The following is a 27,904-nucleotide window of genomic DNA, read 5'->3' on the forward strand; positions in this document are numbered from 1 at the left end:
TTTTCCCCTAGGAATTTTGTCATTGTAGCTTGTACATTTAGGTCTGTGATCTCCCCTACTAGTCTGTATAAGCTCCTTGAAGGCAAAAGCCTATGCCTGAATTTATCTGTATTTTCCATAGTGGTTAGTTGTCTAATAAAAGTTTAAAAAATAAATAAATGAATATGATTTTATGATACATAACGCCAATTGTAAGATGAGAATAGATAGCTAGTCCCAAAGCTGCTCTATTTCTTCTTGACTGCTATGACCTGTAGGCCTGAATAGTTTTTGCTTTTGACTTATTTCACCAATCTATTCTAATGAAGAAAAAAAAATTCCATCAGAAAACGTGTTAATAAACTTGGAGTAATATTGTATTGGACCTAGTTAGATATTTTAAAGTAATTTTATTATATGAAAGTAAAATTTCATTTTACCTTCCCATGTTGTTGGTATGAATTTCTCTTTGTATGAATTCGGCATGCCTCTGTGGCTCAGTCAGTGAAGTGTCTGCTCAGGTCTTGATCCCAGGGTCCTGGGATCGAGTCCCGCATCAGGCTCACCGGGGAGCCTGTTTTTTCCTCTGCCTGATGCTCCCCCTGCTTGTGCTCATGCTTACTCTCTCTCTCTTCCCCTCTCTCTCACAAATAAATAAAATCTTTAATAAAAAATTAATTTAGAAAATTGAGTGTTAATAAAAAAAAAGATTGAGGGGGTGCCTAGGTGGCTCAGTTGGTTAAATTTCTGCCTTTGATTCATGTCATGATCCCAGGGTCCTGGGATCGAGCCCTGCGTCAACTCCCTGCTCAATAGGAAGCCTCTGCTGTTCCCCGTGCTTATGCTCTCTCTTCTGTCAAATAAATAAAATATTAAAAAAACAATTTTTAAAATCCCCTCTAAACTTATGTACATGAATTCAAAACCACTGAAATACTTCTGTGTATTTTACTTTAGTAAGATAGATTTGTTTCCTTTTTCGTAAAATGAAACTTCATTTTTGCTCCTGTAGAAGAATGTGGCAATAAAGAAACCCAAGCAGCCATGGTTTTTGCTTCTCTCTTTTGCTTCATTCACATGTGTTGGTTGATAGTCATATTATTTTTATATCTCTTGATATCGGTCCCCACTTTATCTCCTGTGATATACCCCTACACTGAAAAAATAGAGCCCATGTTTTGCCACTTGAAACAGGTGCATAGGAAAGATAAACATACATGCATCACAGAAATCTCTACAACTTGAAGAAGATGCAAAACCTGAACCAGCTGTATTTCACGTTTAAGAGGCAGATTTTATGTGTGAATTACGATGGAGGTTGGGAGATAAAAATAAAAACCAAATGTTTTTGTTTGTGGAATATCTTTTAGTGACTTTTACGTAGTTTCTTCAACTAGGTATGCTTTCTTCATGATTCTCCTTCAGGACAGTATAGTGTAAGATTCAGTGACAACATCTGAACCCTAGACAAACAGTACTTTAGGGACTATTATATGAAGAATTACCTCAGAATTTACAAGCATGGCTCTGATAGCCAAAATATGTGTTTGACTTGACAATACTGGTATTTCATATGTAGCTCTTGATAGTTGGGTATGACATGGGAATTTGAAGATAACTGCTCAAAATAGTTCAATCCAATGTCTCTCTACATTTTGTATAGATCATACCATAATCCATATCATTAGAAGTATTTGTTTTTAGTATTTTTATAGCACTCACTCTCTCTTCCTGGCATTTATCACCATATTTATGAGTGTAACCAAACCAAAAAAGGGAAGAACTATTCATCGTGTATGTATGTTTTTAATGTTCCATTGGAGAATAGTTGGTTCTTCCTCATCTTTAGAAGCTGATAAGTAAAACAGATTATCATATGCCCACAGGATGCCTTAATAGCCTATCAAAGCCTGATTCTCAAAGTTAGCCATGCACATAGATGGAAAGTTAACAGAAGCTAGAAATATTGATTACTGAGTAAGTCTTATGTTGTGTGTCAGTGCCTTTCAGGAAGACAGCCATTTTATCAGAAGGGAGCTATGCCTGCAAACACAAAGAAGTAGGACATTAGTTTTATAAAGCAGCAGATATGATACAGGAGGAGAGCCACAGGAACCTGACATGGCAGATCCATAGCAGTGGGGAAAATATATATGACTAGGTACAGGGCCAAATTCAGAAGCTGTACCCAGAGTTCTGTCCTCCATTGATCTCTTCTCTCATGTTGCATTGTTTGAGCACATGTTTTTTGCAGTTGATTATTTTCTGCAGATACTGGGATTTCAACAGTCTACTTTGGTGCTGGACAGTAAGACTTATTGCAGTGATGGAAGTGTTCTGTATCTGCACTTCCAGTGTGATAGCCACTAGCTGTATGTAGCTGTTGAGCACTTGAAATGGGCTAGTTTGACTGATTAACTGAATTTATAGTAATTTTATTTAATTTTAAATAGTGTAGCTTTAGGTAACCATATGTGGCTAGTAGCCACCATATTAAACAGTGCAGATTTAGTTGGCCTCTGTCTAGATCCTAAAGCATTGAAGTCACCCATGTCATATGATGTTAGGAGGTTTCTGTTGCCCTTAGCATTGTAATAATGCTGGGCAAGTGTAGATACTCAGGGTATATTAATGTTTGTTAATATTAATGAGTTAAATTGAATGGATACACATAGAGAAGGGAAAGGCGGGAAGCATGAAGAACTGAGTGGTGTCCTGGTGAGGTGTTTTGGGCTGTGATGCCAATGCCTAACCTTTAGTTTTCGTCTAATTTTGTCATTTTATTTTTTATTGTGTTCTGTTAGCTTGTCCATTTGTGTCTTTTTTGATGTCTAAATATTGCATAGACACAAAATTTTAAATAGATATTATAAGTATAGTATAAAGAATAATGATGCATTCACCACCCCTGTCTTTTCAAAATGTTTCTTTAGACTCCTGTATGTACTTTCCCCTTGCCTCCCTATAAGAGCTAGCCTCAATTTTGTGTTTATCATTTTTTCTTTATAGTTTCATCACATATATTCACAAACAATTCATTTTTTAGTTTTACAAGTTTTTAAATTTTATATAAATGGAATCATTTATATGTATTCTTCTGTGACCTCCTTTATTCATTTAACATTATGTTCCCAGTAACATCCCCATTGTTACATTATATTCATGTTGCATAGTCTGCTCATTTTCACTATCATGGGATATTCCTTTGTATGACTATGCCACAAATCATCTATTTTATTACTGATGGGCTTTTTTCCCTAGTGCTTAGCTAGTGCATTACTGTGAAGCTGTGAAATCCCTGTGTATATCACTTGGCATACATGTGAAAGACATACTGTAGGGTCCAAACGAGTATTTCTCTGTTCTGTGTCTTCCTCCTCCTCTTCTCCTTTCTTTTCTTCTCCTCTTCCACCTCCCTCTTTTCCTCCCCTCCCTTCTTCCTCTTCTAGAATTAAGGGAAGACAAATGCAGAGAAATATAGATTTTTTTTTTTTTGCTTTATTTCTGATAAGCTCAGTGCTCCTTTAAAAGCATCTTGCCCCTGTTTCTAGTCTTCCATGGCCCCTTTATCCTTTTGCGTTCATAGAACAAGTTCAGATTGGGAGTCAGTCAAAAATATTAGAAATGTCTTATTCATTCATAGTCTGTAGCTCTTTGCAAGTGGTACCTTTGTGAAATAACTCCTCTTATATCAGTTATTTGTCCCTTTCACTTTGCATTATAATTGGAATTTAGAAGGTCTAGATCAGTGCTTCTCAACTCTACTGTCCATTAGAATGTTTTGGGAGCCTTTTAAAAGATATCAATGCATCATCATGCTGCTGCAAACATTCATATACAAGGTTTTGTTTGAACACTGCTTTCATATCTTTGGGGTTTATACTCAGAAGTGAAATTGCTGGGTCATATAATAGTTCTATGTTTGACTTTTTGAGGGATCACCAGACCTTTCCATAGGAGTTGCACAATCTTACATTCCCACCAGCAATGTGTGAGGAGTTTCTCTACATCATCACCAAAACAACATTATTGCTCATTTAAAAATTTTAGTTATCAAGAGACTTTGTAAAAGGGATATTGATGTGGGAGTCTAAACAAATTTTAGAGTAGTGGTTCTTAATCAGGGGTTCACATAATAATTACCTGTGGAACTTTTAAAAACACTCACGGCCAGTACCTTCCTTAAATTTTCTGAATGGAGGGAGGTCTCCAGAGGCAAAGTCCAGAATTAATACCCCTCATTAAGAACCATTGCCTGAAATAGTGGTTCTCAAAGTTGGTCTGAGGATCCCTGAGGCCCCCTGAGATCCTTTCAGGGGAGTCCTTTGAGGTTAAAACCATTTTCATCATCGTATGAAGACAGTATTTGTGTTTTTCATTCTCATTCTCTCTTGAGTGCACACTGAAGTTTTCCAAAGTCTTCATGACATGTGATAGCGTAGCAGATTGAATGCATAAGCAGATATGAGAATCCAGTTGTCTTCTATTAAGCCAGATATGAAAGAGATTTACAAAAGAGGAAAACAGTACCACTCTTATGAATTTTTATTAAAAAATTGTTCTTTATGACTTATAATGGGTTTATCATTGTTTTTAAATCAATTAATACAGTTTTTTAAATTTCCCAGTTTTAATGGTACACACAGGTAGACATAACATACATAAATGAAATCTCTTTGAAATCTTCAGTAATTGAAAGCATAAAGAGGTCTTAAGACCAGTGAAATGGGAACTGCAGACTTTTGGCGAAAAAAAGAAGCAAATAAAAATAGTTATTACCCATTTGTTGAACACTTACCATTTAATTAATATTAGGTTAATCTTTTCACATATTTTGTTTCATTTTATCTTTATAATAACTCCGTGACATAATGTATATTTAACCCCATTTTCACATGGAGAAATTCAATCTCAAAGAAGTTAACTTGGCTAGTTCATAAGTGTAGGAGCCAGGATTTCAATTTAAGTCTTTAGAATACATGTTCTTAATCATTACCATAACCTTAAAAAGGTAAAGGTCGTTTGTATGGAAATTGTTGATAGTTCAATGCCATAATGACTCATTGACCTCTGGCATCAGGCCTCAGAAAGATAACCTTTGAAATCTTTGTAGACTTAAATAATAACATAAATACCATGTGGTACACATACTGGCCAGTTGTTCTCTTTAGTGGTCCTCAGTATAAGGACTATTAAATAGGAGAAATATAGGAAGAATAATCTAGGTATGAAAAGATGCAGTTGGAAAAATGTTTACCTTGTTTGGAAAAGTGATTTTTAGCATCTTTTTAAAATAGGAAGATAAATATTCAGTTAGAACAGTCAACAAATTGTGACCCTTTACAAAAATCTGATTTTCTGAGACCTAACTAAGTTTTGAGGAATTCTAGTGTTTACCAAACAGAGTACAATGTAGGAGACAGAGATGGACATCAAATAAGTAGGAAAACTAGGAGAATACAGTGTTAAATGTTTCAAGATGAGAGAATCTTCCAAGGAGAATCAAGTAAAATCAAGACTCCTTATTACCATGGTTTACAAGGAATGCCCTGCATGATCCTTTCCCACCTCTTTGACCTCTTACCATTCATCTTGCTTCTAGCGTACTTTTGTTCTTTAAACACATCAGTCTCATTTCCTATCTTAGGACCTATGTACTTAATGTTCCGTTTCCTGGAATGTCCTTCCCCCAGTTCAGACTTAATCTCCTCAGAGAAGAGTAGCCAACCCCTCTACTCCTTTAGCAGGATTGTTGTCAGACTCTATTGACCTTTGAATGTCATTATGCAGCTAAGATTATATTTTGTTTGGGCCTCAGACTCAGTTCCAGATCAAATACTGAGGACATGTTTAAGAAAGTTAATTTTTCAGAGATCATTAACAATGCTGGTAGAGAATAATTTTTAGATTTTAGAGTGCATCCTCCCTAAGGCGTCTTGACGTGAATTGTTGAAATGGTGAGAGCTATCTTATCCCCTTCCAAGTGTATTGCAGGATGGTTAGAAGAATAGGGGAAAACTGAAAAGGAGATGCTCTGTAGAAATAATGAATGACAAATATGTGACAGTATTAATAATCCAGTGGATTCAAAGCAGTAGTAAACGTGATTATTTTTGAAAGATGAGAATACCATTTCATAAAGACTGTTTCAAAGCTAGTTTAAAGCTGTGAGTTTACTTCAGTTCAATGAATGTTTACTGAGCTGACCACAGAGAAGTAATAGGAAGTTGGGAGTGGGGGCCTTCGGTAAAGTTGCTGATCAACCTTCTGCTGAATAAGTTCTAACCCCAGCTGAAGAACAGTAATTACTCTTTCGAAAATATAGAGGTTACCTCTTGAATTTCAGGGCCAGAAAGAATAAACAGCCAAGCAATCAGGGAGTGTTTTATAATAATCCACTTGCCAATTTAGGGTTTCATAAAACTCCACAGAAGGAAGAAAATGACCTTTGTAGATCTTTTTGCAGGGGGAGGTAACTTTATTTTTTATTTTTAAAGATCCGTTTTTGTAGTTAACTTGGTTGATGTGTATTAAATGTACTTTTGTTATCTTAAACATCTACTCCAAGCTCATGGACTTTCCTTATATAGCTTGCCTCTCTTCATAATCTGGCACAAGAATGCTTTTTAGTGCTGAGTGTTTTCTTTTTCTTCTGGTTGCTTCTCACAGCAGTACTGGCCTTTCACCTGGTTTTGTATCTTATTTTAGAAGTGGCCTTGTTTTCGGATCTTATTTTAAATGTTGGTTAGTTTAAGCCTTGCTGCAAATGGCTTTCATGTCTGTGAAAGACAGAAAAGAAGAAGTCAGCATAAATTAAAGTGAGAATGATTTCACATGGACCTAGAAACAAAATTGTTAAAAAAGACAGTAGAGATTAATGCCAAGCTGCCCCTGTCTCCCACTCATGGAAGAATTTGAAGACCAGAATGGCTAAATGACTTGCTCAAGGTTATAAAATGTTGATGAAAATTTATCATTCTCCTTATTTACACAAAGGCAATATAATCCCTAGTGAACTGTACTTTTAACATGTAGAACAAATAAGCTATTCATAAGGAAGGTGAATATACCAAACTGTTTACTCTAACTATCTTTGAGAAGCCTTGGATGAGGCATTACCAGATTATTACCAGATTTATCAGTATTCAGTTACAAATCTCAGTATTTTTATATCATGATAAAGGCTGTGACCACATCTGGATTTGAATCTGGCCTCTACTCCTTCTGGGTTGTGACTCTCTGACTTTGGGGAAAGCTTCTCCACTTCTCTGACCTTCCATGTCTTAGCCTGAAAAACTGAAGTAACAATCCAGACTTTATTGAGTTAACTATAAAGAAGTTAACTTTGAGGTTCCTGCAGCTTGTGCCTGGCCCAGAAGGAGCACTTCTGATGAAGCGACCATCACTGCTACTACTGCTGCTGTCCCTGCTTTTATCATGGCATCACTGGGCAGTGGCATAGGATGTTCATTCTCAAATGATTTAGGTATTCATCTGCTTAAAGACTATATGCTGAATTAGGCAGTTGTTATTTGTTTGTTTTTTAACATACCTTCCAGTTCATTTTGTTGTTCTGTTAATTCAGAGGAAGCACCATGGTTGTCAGTTTTTACTTACCCTATTAGAATAATACTTAACTCCTGGCTACCTCAGTCAGAGCCTGATTCTTATTATAACTAAAATAAAAATCTTGACCCTCTTTACTACTTTATACTAGAGTGCTTATCCTGCATTGCCAGGAAAAATTATTAACCATTGTTAAATGAAAAATCCCTATTGCTGCTCATCTTTGAGCACCCTACATAGAATTGCCATGTGAGAAGAAGATGCCCTTGTGACTTGAATTTGTAATTCTTTTTGGAAACCACTGTTTTCGCTGTAACTGGCATCTTAATACAAATAATATGCCTCTTTTGAACAGCAATTTCATTGGCTTTCCTTGTATTTCAGGAAGATCACTGCCCATTTCTTGAAAGTCTCCCTCAGAGCCCTCAAAGGAGATTTCACCTATGCCCCCTAGTTTCTGTTTTTGCCCAGGAAAATCTCAACTAAAATATCCTTTGTTGTTAGCGAACATCTGTATACATAATTTTTTGTGATGCAGTCCCAGAAAAAAATGTCTTTCATCTATGTAGATATACTATTGCCGACCTACCTAGAAATTGCATAGTCCCAGATTATAAACTCAGGGCCTTACAATTTTTTAATTTATTGTTTGGGACAGGCCTACATTGTTTGACCTATTTAAGGTACTAAGTAACAGCCATAGTAAAACATCTGAGTATTTTTCTATATATTATTTGTAATGTTACTGTTGGTGAGGATGCTGTACTTTTCCAGTTTACAACTGAGGAAGCCTGTCATCATCATTAGTACTCATTCATTCAGCATGAGCACCTGTTTTATCTTAGGCACTGGAGATGTAAGTATGAATAAAACATGATTCCTGCTCTGGAAAATTTCATAGTTTATTGGGGGAGAAAGATACAGACATATATAATTACATTTCAAAGTGATATGTTCTGTGTAATGAATATATGAACAAAATGCCATAGTCATATAAAGGAGGGATCAGTAAATTTGGAGGTGTATGGTAAGGTTACAAAGAGAAAGTGACATTTGAACCAAATCTTGAATGATAGGTGGAAATTTGCCATTTGGAGAGAGAGGAGCCAGCATTGGAGGCAGGGAGCAGCCTAACAAAGGCCAAAGGCTTCCCTTGGCAAGCTGTGTGAGGGGAGTGTCTCCAGTGTAGCTAGAAAAAAGGCTTTGTGAAGGAAAGTGAGTCAAAGTTAGGAGTTTGAACTTTATCATTTGAGCAGTAGGAAATCATTGAAGACTTTTGAATTATGACTGATATAATCAGGCTTGAGTTTGAAAACTCCTAATAGTTTAGGGCTGGAGAAAGAAAAATAAGTGGCAGACACCAGGTAAAAAGTTGTAGTTCTCCAAGCAAGACACAAGAGTTTACACTAAGACCGTATGTGTGTAGATGTAAGAAAAAAAAAGAAGGGCAAGGGGCGATTTGACAGCATTTTCCTAGGTGTAAACAGTACGATTTTGTAATCGGTATGATATGGGAAGTGTGGGCAGGAGGAGATCTGATTTGGGCGATGGGGTAGAGTAACTGAAATTAATAGAACTGGAGAAAGTTAAAAAGGAAAGGAAGGATTGTTTCTTGTTTTGTTTTTTTGTCTGTTTTGGGAGCAGACAAGGGTTTTCATTTTGCATAAGGTAGGGTCAGTGTTTTCAGGAACATTCTAGCACACATGTCTGGATCTGAATCTCAGTAGAGAGGTTACCATAGTAATATTTTTGAGTTCTTACTGTTTATTTTTCCATTAAAAACTAAGGTTCTTGGAGGTTAACTGATTATGGTCTCAGGAAGGTGGCTGAAGAACCAAAACATAAATTCCTAAGCTTCTTACCAACTAGGCCTTAACTAAAATAGCCCTTTATCGGGGGGAGGGGGGACAAAATTGTTGATTTCCCCTATAATTGCTTTACTGTTTCATTTCCCAGAGTATCTTTACTTAAAAAGACAACAAAACAAAGCCCAACTGGTGTATATATATCTACAATCTACTTTCTGTACTGTTTTCCGATTTTAATGTTTTTTGGCTAATGCCAGTCAAATGAGGAGGGCTCAGGATAATAGCTGAGGAGCCCCAAACCTCTTGTTTTATTCTAACAAAACCTTAAAATTCAAAGATTAGAGAGTCCTCAGGAAATACTCATTATTTCACATATGTCTGATCTAATCCCAGTTGTTGCCCTGATTCCAAATGAGGGAAATGAGAAGTGTTGAAGAACGAAAGTGTTAGTGTCCACTTTTTGGCAGGAATTGAAAAGTAAGATTTTCCCCCACTATTTGGATTGTTGAGATATGAGCTATTCTCTTGAATACCAGAGAATAAAGTAGACAGTTCTTCAAAATCCATCCTCACCTTCAAGTTTCAGGGGTCACCGTGTTCATTGAAACACTTGGGTGGTTGAGAAGAACTTGAGTAGGCTTTAAACAAGGCAGATCATTGTACATATGTGACACTCTTTTTTCACATATTTTAAAAAATAATTAGCATCCTTTATCCACTGTAATTCTAGTTTTAACTGTTACTGTGTAGATTTCTTTGTGAAGCTTGTTGGGCTGTGGTATTTTTCCTTTACTTTGTTCTTGATTGCTGCGAAATGTAGTTGCCTGCTGCTTAAGGCAGCTGCAGTAGAGTGCACCCAGAAGTGGTTATAATTCTATATTTAGTAAGCCATAGGGTTTGTAAAGCATTTGCAGATTCCTTCGGGATAAAATGGTTTCTATATATGTAACATTTTTAATGAAACTATTATTATCACCCATTAGGGAAATATAGAAGTTAATATGTGCAGATTTGTGGACAAGACAGAGGCACAAAACTTTTTTTTTTTTAAGAGTACGCTGAGTATTTTAAATACTTAAAAGTAATCATGTGAATCCTATTTTTATACTTTTAATTTTGAATTGCAGAGCTTTTACTCAAGTGTTTACCTTTGGTCCAACATTCCGGGCAGAGAATTCTCAGAGCCGGAGACACCTGGCAGAGTTTTATATGGTAGAAGCAGAGATTTCTTTTGTTGAGAATCTTCAAGATCTCATGCAGGTAGGTACACAAGTTTTAAAACACTTTCTAAATAACAGATATCTGTGACATTAAAAGGCTTCTGTATACATTTCCACCTTGGACATCTGTGCATTGTTGGTGTTAATGGAGTGAAGAAGATGGGGGAACTACTTAATTTGATAAACATCTACTGAATCCCTTTAACGTACAAGAGTCAGACAGATTTAAGTTCATATCCGAGCTCTGCCACTAATTTTGTTTTGATGTTACCAAACCGTGGTGAACTTTAGCTTGCTCAACTATAAAATAATAATTATCAGGTTATCAGGAGGAGTAAATAAGGTTATCAGGAGGAGTAAATGAAATAATGGCTGTATAATGTAAAGCATCTAGCATATAGCAAGCATAGTAAGTAATAGATCTTGTTATTTGTTAGGCAAAGAAATAAAGCATCCTTATAGTTAGAGAAACATCTGCCTAGCTGTATTGGAAAGCATCTACAGGAACCATCAGAGCTCTATTTTGGGGGCAAGAGGGAAGTCCAGAAAGATAGTCAAGAGTCAGATCTTGAAAGAGACTTCGTAAATGCCATGCTACGTAATTGAGAAGGAAAAAGAGTTCTCAGATAGGAGAGACCATGGTCAATTATAATTTAGAAACACCTCTCTAGTAACAATATAAAAAATGATTCAGAGGGGGAAAGAAATGAGAGCCTTTTTAGGAGGCTATGGCCATACTCCAGATAGAGCACATAAGCTCTGAAGATAGATGGACCAGGAGCTGATTTTCAGCTCTACCACTTGCTATGTGATCTTAAACAAGGGATTTAATTTTCTGAGCCTCAATTTCCCCACCTGTAAAATGAGAATAATTTTTCCTACTTTATAGGGTAGTTCAGAGAATTACACAGATTGTATATATAAGATACATAGACTAGTTCGTGGCACTTTGTACCCAGAAATTACTGTCTGTTACTATGAATTCTCTATCTAGTACTATTAGTATCTTAGTTTGGATTTGTAATCACAGGTTGTTTAACAATTTTTGTCACTTCTCACTTCTATTCATTTTATATCTTTCTACTCTTATCCAGTAAATGACCTAATTACACTTAAAACATAAATACCACATATATCATCAAATAAAATGGGCTTGCTATTTCATTATCCTATCTTGGTTGGATTTCCTAGTAAACTCTAAAGCAGAGATTGCGGGGGTGGGGGATTATTGGGGAATGCTCTAGAGAACAACATCTGTAAGGAAAGGAAGGAAGCAGCATTGGGCAGAGGGAAAGGTTGAACTACAATGCATGTAGAGAGGCCTTAGGAAAACTTTGGAGCTGGAGTGGTCTTTCATAGTTGTCCCATAGAAAGGCAAGGGGGTGGTATACCTTTGTTCATTCCCCGTCAAGCAGTTACCTAACATGGGCTAGCCTTGGGAAGAGGCGTACTCTTGGGTAAGATAGCACTCCTGGCCTGGCCTGTACCTAAAGAGGGACTCAACTGGGCACCATCAGCAAGTAATATTCCCAGTGGATAAAGCTCTTGGTCCTGAAGGGGTGTTTTGACTACACACAGTATCCATTTATATGCCACTTTAACGTTTCCCACTGATTGTTGTAGATCAGTGTCCCCCAGGGGACATTTTTGGTTGTCCCTAGGAAGTGGATGGAGGAGAGTGGAGAGTGGTTGCTACTGACATCCAGAGGATAAGGCTAGGGATGCTGTTGGACATGCTAACATGCCCAGTCCCTCCCACTCAACAAAGAGTTACCTGGTCAAAAATGACAATAGTAACACTGTCAGTTAATTCTTTTCTAAAATATAGGGATTCAGGATCTTAGCCTCACAAGGCATCAATAAGATTCTTTAAGCAGCTTTTGGTTCCAGCCCACTACCCAATTAGGTATTTCTCTCTCACCAGGCAATGAGAGTATTGTAAGCCACAGAATCACACCCTTTACCTCCCTCTTTCTGCTTTGACCCTGTCTCTCCTGCCCTCCCCCCGTAAATACCAGAGAAAAGTTCCAAAGACATAAATTTTGTTAGGTATTATTAAACATTATAATTATATATTCTATACCTAATAATTATTTTTTACTATTCTACTGAGTGGTATTCAGCATACGCTGTTCAATAATTTTTAATTAATTGAAATACAAACTTTTTCTTAAAGACAGAAAAAAAGTATGCTCCTCCAAAAGTAATCTTCTATTTTTCTTAATTTTCTCCTTTTATTAATTACATTTTCTGGAAATTATTATCTTGATGTAAATTTTAAATCAGAATACTGTAACAAAGGATTTTTTTCTGCTCCTATGGCATAAACAAACATTACTATTTTGGTGCCATTGAGTAATATATTTTTAAAAACATCTGAAGGTTATGCTAACCCTTCAGTTAAGTTTCTGTTTTCTTCAAATATATTTATAGAGCACAGTCTGAAAGTCAAGGTTAGAAAAGCCAGTGATTTTCTTTTTCAAATGGAAATTTACTGCTCATAAGAAAGACACCAATTTAACACCCCCAGTGGTCACAGTCTTCATCTTACAGATAGGTGTGTTGTGCCCCTCAACAACTGCAGGATTAGTATCCAGTCTGTTTTTGTTTGCTCCCCATATGTGTCAGCTTCTTTTTGTGATTGAGGTATTTGAACCTTCATAAATCATTCAGTTGCTTAGTAACTTCTTTATCTCCCTACTCTTGGATCAAAGGTAATATAGCCCTCAGGGTAAAAGATCTTTAGCCTCCTTTTGCTCTTCTTTCATAAAGTTATTCCTTACTCTTACACAAAATATATATGTAAATATAAAAATAAAAAATATATAAAAAATAAATATATGAACATCTATAAACACACACATGTATATGCATATATATATATATAAATGTATCTGATTGTTCCTTGGTAATCAAGTATGTTTCTATATCCGGTCAGAGTTAGTGTGGTGGAAGCTTGTGTCCTGCCCTGTGTCTCCAGCCCTGATAGGGTGCACCAGGGATGCAGGAGAAGGAGGGAAGATCCTGCCTCTGGGGCAGCCTGAACTTACCGAGTGTGTCTCTGTTTCTGAGCACAACATTGGCAGAGCCTAACAAATTCTCACTGACTTCAAACCAAACATTTTAGTTTTGATTAGAAATATTTTCCATTCCAATCACCTTTTTTCTTCTAACAACAAGTTTTTTCTGTGGGATGTGTATGGATACCCCTGGTGGAATGTTTTCTTACTTACTGATTTGTGTTTATCATGACTTGTGTTATTACCACTGTATGTTTTGGCAAAGCAAAAATATACATATTTAGATGTAGATCTATCACTGCTCCTGTAATTTTAAAGTCAGCTTTCATTTACCAGTGACTGAATGAAGCACTTTTCAAAATGTCTCATTCTTCGCAACAACTAATGTTTGTTGCATCCTTCTCTGAGCCAGATATTCAAAGTCTTATACGTGGATTATCTCATTTAATTATCACAACAGTCCTGGAGGCTAGGTACTGTTACTACCCTGATTCTACAGGTGAGTATATTGCGCTTTAGAGAGGTGTCAGTCAGTTTTGGCTGTTCATTTGACAACCCACTTCTAGTATTGGAATGATTAACGGAAGATTCATACATTTTTCTTTCCTTTTTTTACCCACTCTGGGAAGAAATTGCATTGCCTCCCGTAAGCAGTCTGGAAAACTGAACTCACATTCTGCAGTATATTCAGAGATTAAGAGGCCTAATGGATTTATAGCTGCTAAAACCTGGAGAACAGTCCTTACAAGACCCCTAAATAGGTTTTTCATACAAAGTGGCTCACTTGTCAAGCAACTATCTGTCATTTCTCTTAGGTTATGGAGGGACTCTTCAAGACTGCAACAATGATGGTTCTCTCAAACTGTCCTGAAGATGTTGAACTCTGTCACAAGTTCATAGCTCCTGGCCAAAAGGTAATTAGTTTTGTGGATGAAGTCTAATACATCTACTCTTTAAATATGTTAATTACATATAATAAATATAATTACATTTAACAATTTTTTTTCTCTTTTCTTACCAAGGACAGATTAGAACATATGCTAAAAAACAACTTTTTAATGTAAGTAGATATTATACTTTCTCTGAGCTTTATTCATATTTTATCATAGTATTTATCACACTATTAAAGTTTTTTGTTTATACATGTGCTTATCACAAGGAAGACCCATGTTTTAAATATTTTTGTAGCTCTTATATCTGGTTCATAGTTGATAATCAATGTTTCATGAATAAATAAATGAATAAATCTAGCACAATAAATGAACACAGTCATTAGTAACTGAATTTATGCAGTTCAAACTAATATTAACTTTAGTAATAAAAATTTGGCTCAAGTAAAGACTTTTATTTTGGGGCGCCTGGGTGGTTCAGTTAAGCTTCTGACTCTTGGTTTCAGCTCAGATCATGATCTCAGGGTTTTGAGATCAAGACCTGCCTTGGACTACAGGCTCAGTGCAGAGACTCCTTATCCCTCTCCTTCCCCCCTCTCCCTTCTCCATTCACACTGGCTCGTGTACTCACACTCTCTCTCAAATAAATAAATAAAATCGTTTTTAAAAACTTCAGTATAATTAATATAGGGCGTTATATTAGTTTTAGGTGTACAATGTAGTGATTCAGCAATGCTATATGCTATATTCAGTGCTTATCATAATAAGTATACTCTTAATCCCCTTCACCTGTTTCACCCATTCCCCCACCCATCTCCCCTCTGGTAGCCATCTGTCTGTTATCTGTAGTTAAGAGTCTGGTTTTGGTTTGGTTTGGTTCGGGTTTTTTTGCTTGTCTATTTTTTTCTTTATTTTTAAAATTCTGCATATAAGTGAAATCATGGTGTATTTGTCTTTCTCTGACTGACTTACTTCACTTAGGGTTATGCCCCCTAGATTCATCCATGTTATTGCAAATGGCCAAGATTTTGTTCTTTTTTAGGGCTGAGTAATATTTCATCGTGTGTATGTACCACATCTTTACCCATTCATCTATCAGTGGACACTTGGACTGCTTCCATAGTTGGACTATTGTAAACAATGCTGCAATAAACATAGGGGTGCATGTATTTTTTCACATGAGTGTTTTTTTATTTTGGGGGAGGAAATACCCAGTAGTTGAATTACTAGATCATATGGTGGTTCTGTTTTTAAGTTTCTGAGGAATCTCTATACCGTTTTCCACAGTGGCTGCACCAGTTTGCATTCCCGGCAGTAGTGCATGAGGGTTCCTTCTCTACATCCTCACCAACACTTGTCATTTCTTATGTACTTGATTTTAGCCATTCTGACAGGCGTGAGATGGTGTCTCATTGTAGTTTTGGTTTGCATTTCCCTGATTAGTGATGTTGAGCATCTTTTCATGTGTCTTTTGGATATATCTGGATGTTTTATTTCGAAAAATGTCTGTTCGTGTCTTCTGCCCATTTTTAATTGGATTGTTTTTCGGGCATTGAGTTGTATCAGTTCTTTGTATATTATAGATACTAACCCTTTATTGGATATGTTATTTGCAAATATCTTCTCCTGTTTTTAGTAGGTTGTCTTTTAATTTTGTTGATTGGTTCCTTTGCTGTGCTGAAGCTTTTTATTTTGGTGTTATCTCAATAGTTTGTTTTTGTTTCCCTTGCCTCAGAAGACATATCTAAACATGTATTGCTCTGGCTGAGGTGAGAGAAATTATTGCCTGTTTTCTCTTCTAGGATTTTCATGGTTTTAGGTCTCACATTTAGGTTCTTAATCCATTTTGAATTTATTTTTGTATGTGTTATAAGAATGTGATCCAGTTTCATTGTTTTGCATGTAACTGTCTAGTTTTCCCAGTACCATTTGTTGAAGATACTGTCTTTTTCCCAGCAGATATTCTTTCCTGCTTTGTCAAAGGTTAATAGTATGGTCAAAGATAATAGTATTGTATGTTTATTTCTGGGCTCTCTGTTCTGTTCCATTGATCTGTGTATCTCTTTTTGTACCAGTACTATACATTTTTATTACTACAGCTTTGTAATATATCCTGAAATCTAGGATTGAGATACCTCCAGTTTTGTTCCTCTATTTCAATATTGCTTTGGTTCTTTGGAATCTTTTGTGGAATAGTTTGTTCTAGTTCTGTGAAAAATGCTGTTGGTTATTTAATAGGGATCACTTTAAATTTGTAGATTGCTTTGGGTAGTATGGACACTTTAAGAGTATTTTTTTCCAGTCCATAAGCATGGAATATCTGTTTGTGTTATCTAAAGAACAAACTTCTAAAATACATAAATGTACTGTTAGCCCATCATTTTTTCTCTATTTCAGTCTTTTTATTTACCTTCAATTGCTCATATCTGGTTATATATTCTAAACTGTTTTTTAGCCACTTTTTTAAACCTAAAGATCTGTGTTTTAAGTATAACATATGTTATTCTTTCATCTCCACTACAATCCTGTACAAGTACTACTTGATATTGGACTGGTTATTTATTTCACTAATCATACTAATCACATAGTCTGTTCCATTTTAATAAAACAAACACTTAATATGGAAATTAATATGGAAAAAGAACAATACACAATCTTTTCATAAATAGTACAAACAATTTTTGTAAGACTTAGTATTCATGTATAGGAGGTAAGTTTGATACTCAGAAGAATAGAAAATTGTTTCTAAGCATAATTTGATGTCATTCTCCACTTACTATCATTAGGTTTAGGAAGTTTTTGTTCTAAGAGGACAGAGAATTAGACCTGTCCTTGAGAAGGGTAATAAGAAAAAGTTGGCAGACCTCACTGAGGTATCAGTGAGGCCTTCAGACTTCTAGTTAAAAATGGTGAGTCCTCAAGCCTGACTGAACAGCAAGGCAACAGATGCGAGATCAGAAAAAGAGGAAATAGGAGACCCATGATAGAGAATCGAAAGGCAGTGAGTGAAGTACAACTGAAGGCTTTTGAGGTTTTTTTTTTCTTTCACTGTAGTGTATATTGAGTATGTTAACTAACCAGAGTTTAAGTAAAAACTTGGAAAAAGAAAAGAGTGTCTATTGAATATTCACAATGTGCCAAACTTGTTCTAGAATCTGAACAAACTGTCTAAAAGCAGTGAAAATAGCAGACAAAAATTCCCTGTCTTCATTGAGCTTACATTTCTGGGGGTAGTAATAAGAAACAAGAAATAAAAATAATAGTGAAATCTATAGTCTGTGAGAATGAGCTATAGTAAGGGGGAAGAAACTCAGAGAAGGGAAAGAAGAGAAAACAAAAGAGTAAGGAGGTAGAGATTTTAGATAATGTAACAGAGACCATCTCACTGGGATGCTTTTTGAGTAAAAATTTGAAGAAAGTGAGAGAACTAGCTATATGGATGTGTGGGAAAAGAATATTTTAGGCAGAAGGAATGGCAAATACAAAGGCTTCTAGGTTGGAGCATGCCTGGTATATTCAAGTAGTGGGGTAGATAAGGGAAAAGGATAATAGAAGATAAAGAAAGGAGGTGAGAGGTGGGAAAACATGTAGGGCCTTGTAGGTCATTGTGAAGGGTTGGTTTTTTCTTGAGTGATGTGGGAAAGCCAGGAAGGGTTCTATACAGAGGACTGATAAGATCTGAATTGGATTTAACAGGATCACTCTGGCTGCTAGTTGAGAACAGGCTTTCAAGTGAGAGCAGAAAACCAACAGGAGATTATTACAGTCATCTGGGTGAGAATGAATGATGGTTTGGACCATGTATTAGATTCATACAGAGAAACAAAACTAACATGATGTATATAAAGAGAAAGATTTATTTTTAAGGAACCATCTCACACAATGTAGAAGCTTGTTGAGTTCAAAATTTGGTGGAGTAGTTCATCTGGCTAGAGACTCAGGAAAGTGTTAGCAGCTGGAGTCTGAAGGCATTCTGCTAGCAGAATTCCCTCTTTCTTGGCCAGTCTTTGTCCTCGTAAGGCCTCCAACTAATTGGACATGGCCCACTCACATTATGGAAGGTAACATGCTTTACACAGAGTTCACTGATTTAAATGTTAATCTCATCCAGAAATACCTTCACAGAAACATCCTGAATGTTTGACCAAGTATCTGGGTACCATAGCCCCGTCAAGCTGACATATAAAATTAACCATCATAGGCCAGGATGGTATCAGTAGAGATACAGAGAAGTTGTTCTATTCTAGATATATTTTCAAGATAGAACAAACAGTATTTGTGGAGAATGGGAAAGAGGGAGAAGTCAAGTATGACTTCAAGTCTTTTGTCTTAAACAGCTATAAAAATGGAGTTGCCATTAACTGAAATTGGGAAAGCCATTAGAGTAGCAAGGGGTTTAGGGGAAATGGGGGTGGTATCAGGATCATTATCATCATGTGTCATGTTAAGATCGAGATGGTTTTCAGACATCCAGTTGTAGATGTTGGGTAGGCAGTTTCAGTGTACAGATCTGGAGTTTACAGAAGAGCTCTGGACATTGCATATTGATAAAAGTACTAAGTAAGCAGGGAAGGAAAGAATTAATTTGGGCATCCTAAGGAATCTGTGCTGGTGACAGAAAACCAGAGAGAATATCTTAAGTGAAGTTATCTACATCCTATCTAGTGAATAAGATCTAAGATTGGAAAAAAATATCCACCATTTATTGAATATTTGCTGTGTGCCAGAAGTGATAAACTTTACGTACATAAATGTAAAAAAAGTTCCTTGTATCTTCATAACTCTGTGAGTAGTTATTATTGCTCTTCTGTGGATGAAGAATCAATTCAAAGAGATTAAGCAAGTAAAAGATGAAATGGGAATTCAAACTCAGTTAACCTGATTTCAAAGCTCATACTTTTGGCCACTCACTACACTTCAAAAGGGCACTGGAATTAATGCTAGAGTAGGTGTAGCTCTTCACTGTCCTTATGACCCTCACATATCACTTGTGCTTTGGAGTCCAGGTCTGTAAAATACTGAGGTTGGGAAGTGACCTCATGGGCTGTGCCACACCAGTCATTGCCAGCAACATCATCCGTTCTACATCGTAAACCATAGCTGTGGTTTAAATGTATATCTGTGATGATTTGTTTAGTATTGTCACCCCATGTGGTCAGAAACTTATTTATTTTGTTTACTGTTACACCCCCAGTGCTTAGTGCCTCTAACAGGAGCTCAGTAAATATTTATTGAATAACTGAATGAATGAGTAAATGACATTTGAATAGCCATGGGAGTGAGAGTGTTCTCCTTTAGGCTAGGTCCTCTCTCTGAGGTTTCCTGTTAACCCCTATCACTGTTTACTTTGGTCACTAAGTGTAGTGAGCTATGACTCAGAGGACCTGGATTCTAATTCTGGCTATACTTCTTATCCACTCTTAATGAATATGTTAGACTTTCCAACAAATATTTATTGACTCTCTACTATGAGTTAGGCATTGTGCTATTCATTGATGATCCATAATGTAAGCATGAATTGGTCCTTTTACGGAATTTAAAATCTAGAGAAAAGATGAATAGAAAGATTATTTAATCACAACTGTGAACTTGATGAATAGTGAATCTTTAACCTTTCTGAACTTGAGTTTCCTCATCTATAAAGTTATAACTTGTCTGTCATATCATTTGAAAGGATCAGTTGGCCATACTGCTTAAGCAATTTGCCAGACTACGTAACTTAACACTCCTGCTATAAAACATCTAAAAACGCTTGTTAAAATTTATAAAAATCCAGGGCACCTGGGTGGCTCAGGTCTTGATCTCAGGGCCCTGGGATGGAGCCCCACATCAGGCTCCCTGCTCAGCCGGTGGGTGGCCTGCTTTGCCCTCTCCTACTCCCTCTGCTTGTGTTCCCTCTCTCGCTGTCTCTCTCAAATAAATAAATAAAATCTTTCTTTAAAATTATAAAAATCCTTTTAAATACTTTGTTGAGTTCACTAGAAAGTAAGAGAAGTTCCAGGACCTACAAATGAAGAGGGAACTAAGCACCAGAGGGGAACACATAAATGGCATGACACTGAGGTTTCTCAAGGTAGAGGGTTTGGTAGATGGTGGGGGGCCCCTGGCAGGGGAGGGGGAGTTGCCAGTCTTTGAAGCCAGAGATTTTAGAGGACGTGAAAGTAGACCTAAGGTTGATGAATTAGAATCGAGATATTCCCCAAAAGTACACACATGCATACCTGTGCACACACATGCGCACACACATTTAGAAGATACCGTGTGACTTACATTCCTTTGCATAAATAGATTTCATTGTATTCCTGACTACTTATAATTGTTTTATATGAAAGTAAATAATTTCAAGGATTTGTACAATAATTGAATTTAGCCCTTACCAAGCAGAAATAGAATTCAATTATTTTTTGTCTCCTTTATAGCATTAAGGTTTTTAAAATATAGAGTACTTACCATTTTTTGCTCTTCATTTATCTGTGAATTTGAGTTAAAGAATGGTAATAATTTTAGCCTAGCAATTATAACCCAACAGATTGAGAATGGTTTTCTTAAACCCTAACAAAAATTTAAACATGAGGGTAGTTTGATCCTGTATCATGTAGTAGTATCCCTATATCTCCTCCTCCTGTCCTCAAAGTACTTTAGAAATAGCTTCTGAGAAGAGATATTATTCTCTGTACATATCAAAAAATTAGGAAAGAGCGTTGATAAAAGCCATTAAGGATATCCAGTGTCAGAGCTATAATTTGATCTGAGAAGCTCTGCCTCCGCTTAAGGTATGGGAAGAGTAGGGTAGAAGATCCAGAATAACAAGAAATACACAGAAAGTCATTTTTTAAAATAATGTAGCAGTAAGATATCAATGGCACAAAATTTCTGTGCCTTCTCTATTTGACTCCTCTTATATTTCTCAGTATAAGGAGTAGATCATATCCAGTAAGTGATGGAATAGAATGATAGAATGTCTAAGTAAAGAACTGTAGACAGTATAGTCCGATCTCCTTATTTTACGAGTATACATACTTAATTTTTTTAATGGTTGTATAGAACATTCCAGAAAGGTATAAAACACTTTCATTAAGGTGAAGTGATTTACATACTAGCCATTTAGGGGTAGAGACAGAGGGAAAACTCCAAGCCCATTGTCTTTGTTTTGACATATTAAACTCCAAGTGTTTTAGGCATTATCTCAGTAGTTAAAAGCGTCAGCTTTGAAGTCAGCACATCAGGTTTACCACTTACGTACATGAATAATTTTGGCCACGTTACTGTCCCCTCTAACCTCCCTTTTCCCTTCTGTAAAACGTTTTAAAAATGACTAGTACCACCAACACCACTATCATTCTTGCCTTAGAAATTTTTACTTAATACTAGATTTAGATTTGAGTAAGATTTTCATCTTGGAAAAATATCGCTCAAAACATAGCTTTGAAGGCTTCATTTGTGCTATATACACAACTCCTTCCAATTGGTTATTATAGGTATGAATTTAGTTTTTCCTTCGAAGAGTAAGTTTATGTTGGGCAACTTACTTTTTGAGTTTAAAGTCCTTCAGAAAGTTTGTAGGTTTGGGGGTTTTGTTTTTTTTGTTTTTGGGGGGTTTTTGAGGGCAGAGTTTTTTGGATGTTCTACTGTGGATTTTTGTTTTTAATCATGCAGGGTACTGTTTCGGGACACCTGGGTGACTCATTCGGTTAAGCATCTCCCTTCCCAGGGTTCTGGGATCAAGCCCTGTGTTGGGCTCTCAGCTCAGCAGGGAGTCTGCTTCTCCCTCTACCACCCCCACTCATTCTCTCTCTTGCTGTAATAAATAAATAAAATCTTTTAAAAAAGTGTTCAAAAGGGCGCCTGGGTGGCTCAGTGGGTTAAGCCGCTGCCTTCGGCTCAGGTCATGATCTCAGGGTCCTGGGATCGAGTCTCGCATCGGGCTCTCTGCTCAGCAGGGAGCCTGCTTCCTCCTCTCTCTCTCTCTCTGCCTGCCTCTCTGCCTACTCGTGATCTGTCTGTCAAATAAATAAATAAAATCTTTAAAAAAAAAAAAAAGTGTTCAAAGTACTATTGCAAAGGGCATAGGGAAACTGACATTTTTGTATACTACAGGTGGGCATAAATTGGTATAACACTATAAAAGGGAAGCAGTATCTTTGGCAATATCAAAATACCTAAAAACTGTAAATATAAATACAATGATCCAGCAATTCCATTTTTTCCATATGCAAAATCAATATTTAAGAATCATTTGCGACAGAGGTATGTAGTCATGGTTTATAATAGCAAAATATTAGAAACAGCTTAAATATCCATCAGTGGATGAGTGGGTAAATTAATGAGTATCCACCCACAAAATGGACTTTTATGTAATAGTTCAAAAAAATGAAGAAGCTCTTTCTTTATATACTGATATGGAAAGATCTACAAGGTATATTATTGAGTCAAGAAAGATGGAAAAGAGTGTATATGGCCTATATACTATGGCTGTCATCTATTTAACAAAGGAGATTGTATATTACTGTTTGCTTATAGATGTAAAAAACCTTCTGGAAGGATACACAAAAATCCAGTGACAGTAATTTTATGTGAGGAGAGGAGCTACATGGCTATGGGACAGGGTGGATGGAAGATGTACACTCTTAGACGTTGTTTGTTTCTTTCTTAACTGTGTTCATGTAATTACCTATTCAGTTTAATTAAAACAAATGCTTGGCTTAGCTTGCTTTAGACATGATAGTTTCTTACTGAGATAATCCATGATATTTTTCCTAAATATCCATGGTATTTTTCCTAAACAGTCTTATCATATATTACAAAGCCCCAGCCATGGCCCAAAAGAATCCATAAGATCTGACCTTTTCCTGGCATTCTTCCCCTGTTCAGTATGCCACAGGCACATTGACTGTTTTGTTCCTGGAATGAACCAAACTGTTCTTTCACTTCAGGCCTTTGAACTTACTGTTCCTTTTGCCTAGAATACTTACCCTCAGATATTTTTCTTACTTCAGATGTCCCCAACTCAGTGAGTCCTTTCTTGACCATCTTATCTAAAATAACACACCTAAACACCCTCTGTCTTCTTAGCTTGCTTTATTTTTCTTATAGCACCAATGGTTTCCAGCATTATATGCTTTCTATTTACTTGTTTATCTCTGCCCCCCACCAACTCCCATTACTCAGCACACAAGTATCACCTCCATAAAGGCTTTGTTTTTTTTATGATCTCTCCAGTGCCAAGAATAATACCTAGCACATAATAGGTACACAATAAATGTGTATTGAGTGAATTAATGATGACTTTATGGAAAGACTTTTGCTCTTTCAGCCTCAATATTTCACCCCTTTTATTAGGGCATTGACATAACATGAATTCAGAGAAAATCTTTACTTGCCTAAGTGACTGGTTCTTCTGTATATACTGCAGGTAGATTAGGAACAGGATTACTGAAAGGCCACTTCTCTTCATATTGCTCAGACTCTCAGATGATTAGATCAGCCTAAATTCCTGATTACTCAGTGATGATTTATTTATAATCATTCCTGATTACTCAATAATCATGTAGTACTGATTTGTGACCTCAAAGACTATATGGGAATAGGCCTTTTACAATTTTTCTGATGGAATGTTAGCAGTATACCATGTATTAACCTTTCTCTGCTTTTACCCTGTTCTTTTCCAGCATTTCTTACACTGAAGCAATAGAGATCTTAAAGCAGGCATCTCAGAACTTCACCTTCACCCCAAAGGTAATATTTATATTCATATTCATATTCATATTCATATTTGTATTTTACCCCCTCTTGTCCTTATCACATTTCATTAAGAATCCTGGGGCACCTAGCTGACTCATTTAGTAGACCATGCAACTCTTGGCCTCAGGGTTGTGAGTTCAAGCCCCAAGTTGGATGTAGAGCTTACTTTAAAAAAAAAAAAAAAAAAATGAATCTTTTAAAATAATCTTATTTCTCTAGCGCACCTAGGTGGCTCAGTCAGTTAAGTGTGTGACTCTTGGTTTTGGCTCAAGTCATGATCTCAGCATCCTGAGATTGAGCCCAGCCTCAGGCTCTGTGCTCAGCACAGAGTCTGCTTGTCCCTCTCCCTCTGCTCCTCCCCTCAACACTCACTCGCTCACTCTCTCTCTCTCTTTCACTCTGGAATTAAAAAATAAAATGTTTAAAAATAAATAAATAAATAAATAATCTTATTTTTCTTATTAACACTGTTTAGTATTTGCCCATCTTTAAATTGGCTTTTTTTTTGTTTTCTTAACGTTGTTAAAATATTTAGAATAAATAATAATTTTGAAGTAGAATATTGATTTTAATAGTAATGGTTAAAGAATTGTAGAGAAGTTTCCCGAGTTTTTGATGAAAATCCTTGAAAAGAATGGTAATATGTCCAAAGAGGCCACATGATTTATCAGTGGACGTGCGCATAATATTAGAGGCAAGTCTCCTCATTCCTATGCCAGGGCTTCTTTCCTATAATTAACATATTGGCAGACAAGTAGGAATTATATAATGTTAGGAATGTACTGTAATAACTTTGTTCAAACTGTTCCCTACACCAGTCCTATCCCCACTTGAGTCAGATCCTCTTATGAGGTGTAATAGTTGTGCTTGTTATAATTAGTTATTTTGTTTATGTAATTTTTTAATTTGTTTTTTATCTCCTACCCTGGAAGCTTCATGAAGTCAGGAATTCTGATTTTCTTACTATTGTGCTCAGTACCTAGCATGGTACCGGCATTTAATAGGCACATTAGTATTTGTTGAATAAGTAGATGAACGGTGCTATTAAATATTCATCAGAGCATCTGATATATGAATTAACTCTTTTTTTTTTTTTTTAAAGATTTTATTTATTTATTTGACAGACAGAGATCACAAGTAGGCAGAGAGGCAGGCAGAGAGAGAGAGAGGAGGAAGCAGGCTCTCCGCGGAGCAGACAGCCCGATGCGGGGCTCTATCCCAGGACCCTGGGATCACGACCTGAGCCGAAGGCAGAGGCTTCAATCCACTGAGCCACCCAGGCGCCCCTGAATTAACTCTTTTATTAAAAAAAAAATTCACTGAGAGAAGCCATCTATCCAGAGATAGACTCAATATTAAGAATATTATCTTTCATCATTTAATTTCCTGCAACCTTGGAACAGTAACCATTGAAGAAGCTTTAGGCAATATTAATAAAAACTATGACTTTGAAGTCAGTTTTTACACACTGTGGGAAGGGTACTTTGTTTTTCTGCAGATGCTGTTCATCTGCTAAATGCTGCTCCTCAAGATGGGGAGAGAAAGCACAGCATTTATCTACTCGGTTCGGCTTTCATCTTTCCAAGGCCTTTGGCTGTTCTTGTAACACACCTCTCTGGCTGAGTTTTCTGTGTAGCCTCAGCAGACGGCTCCACACATCACTGATCCTCAGAGGAGGCCCTTGGAACCGATACAGATTATTTTAGGGTACCACATTGTATATCTCAGCTCTGTCTTCTCCTTTGATAATTTCTTCTTTCTCATTACAGTGGGGTGTCGATCTACACACCGAACATGAGAAGTACCTGGTGAAGCACTGCGACAACATACCAGTCTTTGTCATTAATTATCCATTAGCACTCAAGCCTTTCTACATGAGGGATAATGAAGATGGGCCTCAGCACACAGTAAGAAAAAGCACTAAATAAATCGGGGTTGGTCGTCTCAGAGTCTGGGTTTTTCCCTTGATTTAATTTCATTTATCCTTTGGCATATTTTTAAGAATTATATCTGTCACACTTAACATCTCTTTAAATTTCTCCAAGGTACCTCTGAAAAAGTGTTCCCAAAGAAGATCCCAATGTTCTTGAAGCATACTTGTTATTTCTGTCACATGGTGTCCTTCTTCGTTTAGCAGATGCACATGTAAATGTGTTTTGTTTTCTTTGGTTTTTTGTTTTGTTTTTGTTTTCTTTTAGGGAACCATTCTGTGTTATATTTATTGATCTTTCAATTATGTATGATATTTGTCACTGCCTTTGACACTCTAATTAGGAGTGTCAACAAATTTTTTTTTTTTTTAATTTTTAAATAATTGGGAGGAGGTAGCCCAGAAAACTGTTTAGCAGTGCCAGGTCTGCTGTCAGCTGAAATGCTGGTAAAGAGACAGAGGGATGGGGGGATGAGGGGCAAAAAGGGGGAGCAGTGGCGTGAGCAGGCAGAGGAAGAGCTAGCCCTCAGAGCAGGAGGCTCAGAGTTTCTGGTTTGGTTGTCACACAGAAATTGGGAGGGGAGTGGATGGAGGGATCTGAGAGGTCTAGGCAGATTCTCCTGTCACTTCTCTTCTGCCTGTCTTGTCTCCGTCTCTCTCTTTCTGCTCTCTTGCCTGTCTCACACTCTTTCCTTTTTTTTACCCTTAGTTTTGATTGCTTTCTTACTCTTCTAGTTGGCTTTTTCCTTTTTTTCTTCTTTTGTCTCTTCTTCCCTCTCTAACAAAATTAGCAGTAATATAAAATAAGAATATATTTGACTCTTTAAATACTTATTGAATAGTTATATACTTAATATCATTAATTGTAAAAGTCTGTGAGATGTTACGTTTATCTCACAAAAGACCCAAAAAACTAAACTTTGCTCTCTGATGCTTTTCACTGGTCTCTAGGTAAATACCAGTAGAAAAATGTAGATCAGGGCCCAGGGGTAAATAATCAGTATTATCTATCAATCAGTAGATTCCTATCAGGCAAACACTACCATCTCATCTCTAAGTCCCAGAACAACCTTTCCAAGAAACTTACTATTTCTCCCATTTTACAGATAAGAAGCTAGGGTTCAGGGACATAGATCGCACTTGCCAAGCTTCGTAGGTAGTGAATGACCGAGTTTGTGATGAGACCTGACTCTCTCTGGTTTTGAAGACAGTGGTCTTCCGCCTCCAAGCCATAAATATAAAGTTACATTGATTTCACTTTCACACAGTATTATCCAAAACCATTGAGCGACACAGTTGATTTATGAGTCTTATTTTCTATTTTCCCTACCAACCCTCTGGTATAATTGATTATGAGAAAGGAATTGGCCCATAGGTTGGCAGGAAAAAAAGGAGACTAGGGCATAGATTCTCCAATCCTAAATAATTCAGTATTGAGTCTATATCACCAAACAGGACTGCATCTGTATCTCTTCGCTTTTTTATCACTCTACCCCATCCTATTTGTACCTCCCCACCCCCAACACACACACACACACACACACACACACACACTCCTGTAGTCTTTGCATGTAATTTCCCAACATTCAGCACTTTTCAGTCATTCAGTTTTGCACTTCGTAAATACTCTGCTTCAAGCTCTCCTTTCTATTCTCATAATGTTGTATGGTGACAGATGGTAACTATATTTATTGTGGTGAGCCTTGAGTGATGTATAGAATTGTTGGTTCATGGGGCACCTGGGTGGCTC

General features: G+C 36.6%; 1 protein-coding gene across 2 annotated transcripts in view; it reads left to right on the forward strand.

Annotated features, from left to right (window-relative positions):
• The window catches only part of NARS2 (asparaginyl-tRNA synthetase 2, mitochondrial), a 132,177-nt gene that overhangs the window by 85,207 nt on the left and 19,066 nt on the right, over positions 1–27,904 (forward strand). For both annotated transcript variants that reach the window (XM_059187877.1, XM_059187887.1), the window contains 5 exons: positions 10,481–10,613; positions 14,409–14,507; positions 14,616–14,653; positions 24,152–24,218; positions 25,994–26,131. In XM_059187877.1, coding sequence (XP_059043860.1) covers positions 10,481–10,613; positions 14,409–14,507; positions 14,616–14,653; positions 24,152–24,218; positions 25,994–26,131 — 475 coding nt within the window. The remainder of the gene's footprint in view (positions 1–10,480; positions 10,614–14,408; positions 14,508–14,615; positions 14,654–24,151; positions 24,219–25,993; positions 26,132–27,904) is intronic.

This window comes from Mustela lutreola, chromosome 1, assembly GCF_030435805.1.
Source record: "Mustela lutreola isolate mMusLut2 chromosome 1, mMusLut2.pri, whole genome shotgun sequence".
Taxonomy (NCBI): domain Eukaryota; kingdom Metazoa; phylum Chordata; class Mammalia; order Carnivora; family Mustelidae; genus Mustela; species Mustela lutreola.